The sequence below is a fragment of the Moschus berezovskii genome, chromosome 8 (assembly GCF_049115385.1).
Source record: "Moschus berezovskii isolate FMDL1 chromosome 8, NW_MosBer_1.0, whole genome shotgun sequence".
NCBI lineage: Eukaryota > Metazoa > Chordata > Mammalia > Artiodactyla > Moschidae > Moschus > Moschus berezovskii.
This window is the reverse complement of record NC_142467.1, coordinates 103,345,402-103,348,868: the sequence shown is the minus strand read 5'-3', so window position 1 is coordinate 103,348,868 and position 3,467 is coordinate 103,345,402. Positions and strand designations below refer to the sequence as shown.

At 38.9% G+C, this 3,467-nt stretch overlaps 1 protein-coding gene across 1 annotated transcript; it reads left to right on the top strand.

Annotated features, from left to right (window-relative positions):
• The first annotated feature begins 230 nt into the window (after positions 1 to 230).
• Positions 231 to 1,184, top strand: LOC129558135 (olfactory receptor 7A10-like). The gene has a single exon (XM_055428994.2). The coding sequence runs from the start codon at positions 231 to 233 to the stop codon at positions 1,182 to 1,184; it is 954 nt and encodes a 317-aa protein (XP_055284969.2).
• Positions 1,185 to 3,467: the final 2,283 nt, after the last annotated feature.

Here is a 3,467-nt window from a genome sequence, read left to right as displayed (position 1 = left end):
GGATTACATGACATCTTGGGGAAAATGCTGAAACTGGAACACATTTGCAAGTTAGAAATGACAGGGAATTTCCTAAAGAGGATCAAGTTCTTGCAAAATATTGAAATTAATTAAGAAATGTAATTAAATATAATAAAGAAAAATACAGATAGTATTTTTTCAATGCTATAATGGGCCTTTCTGTGAAAATGAATCATATTGTCATGTTTCTTTACAGTCAACATCAACAAATGGCACCAAGCAACATAACAAAGGTTTCAGAATTTTTTCTTCTGGGATTTTCAGAGGAACCAGCACTGCAGCCCCTCATATTTGGTCTTTTTCTCTCCATGTACCTGGTCACTGTCTTTGGAAACCTGCTCATCATCCTGATCGTCATCTCAGACCCCCACCTCCACACTCCCATGTACTTCTTCCTCTCCAACCTGTCCTTCATAGACGTCTGCTTCACCTCCACCACCATCCCAAAGATGCTGCAGAACATATGGAAAGAGAGCAAAACCATCACCTATGAAGGCTGCATCATCCAGATGCATTTTTTCATACTGTTTGCAGGGTTGGATGACTTCCTCCTGACTGTGATGGCCTATGATCGGTTTGTGGCCATCTGCCATCCCTTGTACTACACAGTCATCATGAACCCCCAGCTCTGTGTAATTCTGGTTCTAGTTAGCTGGGTCATCAGTGTCCTGGATTCCTTGATACAGACCTTCATGTTATCAAGGCTGTCCTTTTGTAGAGATGTGTTAATCCCTCACTATTTCTGTGAACTCAAACAGTTGGTCCAACTTGCCAGTTCTGACAACCGCCTTAATGAAATGGTCATGTATTTTGCAGCTGGGCTACTGGGTGGTGGTCCCTTCGCAGGTATATTTTACTCTTACTGTAAGATTGCTTCCTCCATATGTGGAATCTCATCAGTTCAGGGTAAATATAAAGCCTTTTCCACCTGTGTGTCTCACCTCTCAGTTGTCTCCTTATTTTATGGCACATGCCTAGGAGTGTACCTTAGCTCTGCTGCTACCCACAGCTCACATTCAAGTACAATCGCCTCAGTGATGTACACTGTGGTCACACCCATGCTGAACCCCTTCATCTACAGTCTGAGGAACAAAGACATAAAGAGGGCTCTGCAAGCATTCTTCAGAAAGGCAGCTCTAAAAAGACCAACGGTTGTGGACTAAAGAAGGGAACATAATTTAAATTTTCAAAGCATCAGAGTCAGAAATTATAAATCTCTGATCAGAATCTTTGATCAGATTAAGGAAAGAGAATTTGCTCCTCTATTTCTTGGAATTCTCATATTTTGACTTTGCCTCCTTCATTGCAATTTATGTAACTCACATGATTAGGCTTAGTGATTTCTATCATATCCATTAGTTTTTCTCTTTTATGATTTTCCACTCTCTCAAATTTAAGAAATGGCAAGAAGCTCAGTTGCTAAGTTATGTCCAACTCCTTGTGACCCTTTGGACTGTAACCTGCCATGCTCCTCTGTCCATGTGACTCTCCAGGAAAGAATACTGGAGAGGATTGCCATTTCCTCCTCCAGGGGATCTTCCTGACCTAGGGATTGAATCTGTATCTTCTGTGCCTCCTGCAGTTCCAGGCAGATTATTTACCACTGAGCCAACTGGGAGGCCCTGGGAAATTATTATAATTGACTTCCTTTCTGTTTCTTTTGACTGTTGTATCAGTATGCCGTTGCTGCATAACAATCTATTTTAAAAGTGAGTGATGTGACATTGGTTTATTAAAATGGATGGTTTGGAATTGTGCTGATCTCTGCTGGGATCCTCCTGTGTATTTATTTACCTGAAAGTCAGCCGAGAAAGCTCTGTTGATCTTGGTTGAGTATTCTAATACACTGGGGAATCAGCAAGCTATGGTGTTGGTTTAGTCCCTAAGTCATGTCTGACTCTTGTGATCCATGCACTGTAGCCTGCCAGGCTCCTCAGTCCATGGGATTCTCCAAATGAGACTATTCGAGTGGGTTGCCATTTCCTTTTTAAGAGGATCTTCCCTACCCAGGTCTCCGGCATTGCAGGAAGATTCTTTACCGATTGAGCTATGAGGGAAGCCCCCAGCTAGCTATAGGCTGATTTATCGTGTTCTTGGCTGGGACTGTGAAGCTCTGTTCTGTAGCTCCTCTTGAACTTGGGGTAGCCCAACTGGATTTATTAATGTTTTGAGGCAGAGTTATTTGAGAATTCAGCAGAAATGCACTAAGTCTTCTCAAGGCACACCGTTATTTTCACCAAATTCTATGGACTCAAGCAAATAAAAATCCTAAGTCTAGCCCAGATACAAAGGTGGAGAAAGAGACACCTCCTCCTAATGAAAGGTGTTTCAGTGTCACATTTCAAGAGACATGGGTACAGAAAAAGCTTCACTTAGGGCCATCTCAACAAACTGTCCAACACAGGTGCAATTTCAATTCAGTAATGTTTTATTTTTCTCCCATTTTCAATGGATGAATGATTTTAGAAAACACCAATATATATGTTTCTTTTTTAATTTATTTTTATTGATATATCATTTGTTGAGATAATATCATATAAGCTTCATATATATAAACATCTTTTTTTTTTTTTTCACTCACAAGCAAAACTTTAGTTTCCATTCTTCATGATGAAGTCTATCCCCTTTAAGCAATTCACCCTACATGTTAGATATTGTTTGCTTTGGAGTGCTTATTTACTAGCTTTGTTTGTTCATCCTGTTCCATATATGAGTGAAATCAAAGGGTATTTGTCTTCCTCTATCTGTTTTATTTTACTTAGCAAAACACCTTCAAATTTTATCCATGTTGTTGCAAATGAAAGGTTTCATCTTTTTCATTCTGAGTAGTATTCCAGTGTGTGTATGCATGTATATATACGCACACACATTTACACATATTTTCCCCCTATATCTTGTCTATTTTAAGTACTGTTGTGATCAACTTAAGGGTGAACACATCTTTAAAAATTAGTGCTTTCATGTTTGGGAATAAATACTCAGGAGTGAAATAGCTGAATCGTATGATAGTTCCTAATTATTTGGGGAATCTCTATTTTGTTTTCCATTGTAGCTGTACCAATTTAAGTTCACACCAACGAGGCACACATATATGGACAATTAGCTTATAACAAGACAGTAGCATATGATGGAGAAAAGATACTGTTACAATAAAAAGGTTTCTCTTTTCTCCATATGATCACCAACACTTATTTCTTGCCTTTTTGATGATGCCATTGTAACAGGCGTGAGGTAATATCTCATTGTGGGTTTGATTTGCATTTCCTTAATAATTACAGTAAGTGTCCTACATATGAACCTTCAAGTTGTCAACTTTTAAAATGTGAACATGTGTTCACATATCCAGTCATGTAAGTTGGTTCACATGTCTGGCATTATCTGTAAAAGTTAGGTACCTAGGCTAACTTTGTTGGATTTACAAACAAATAGAACTTGGAACACACTCT

Coding starts and splice junctions, on each gene's coding strand:
- LOC129558135 (XM_055428994.2), top strand. CDS start 231: ATGGCACCAAGCAACATAACAAAGGTTTCAGAATTTTTTCTTCTGGGA.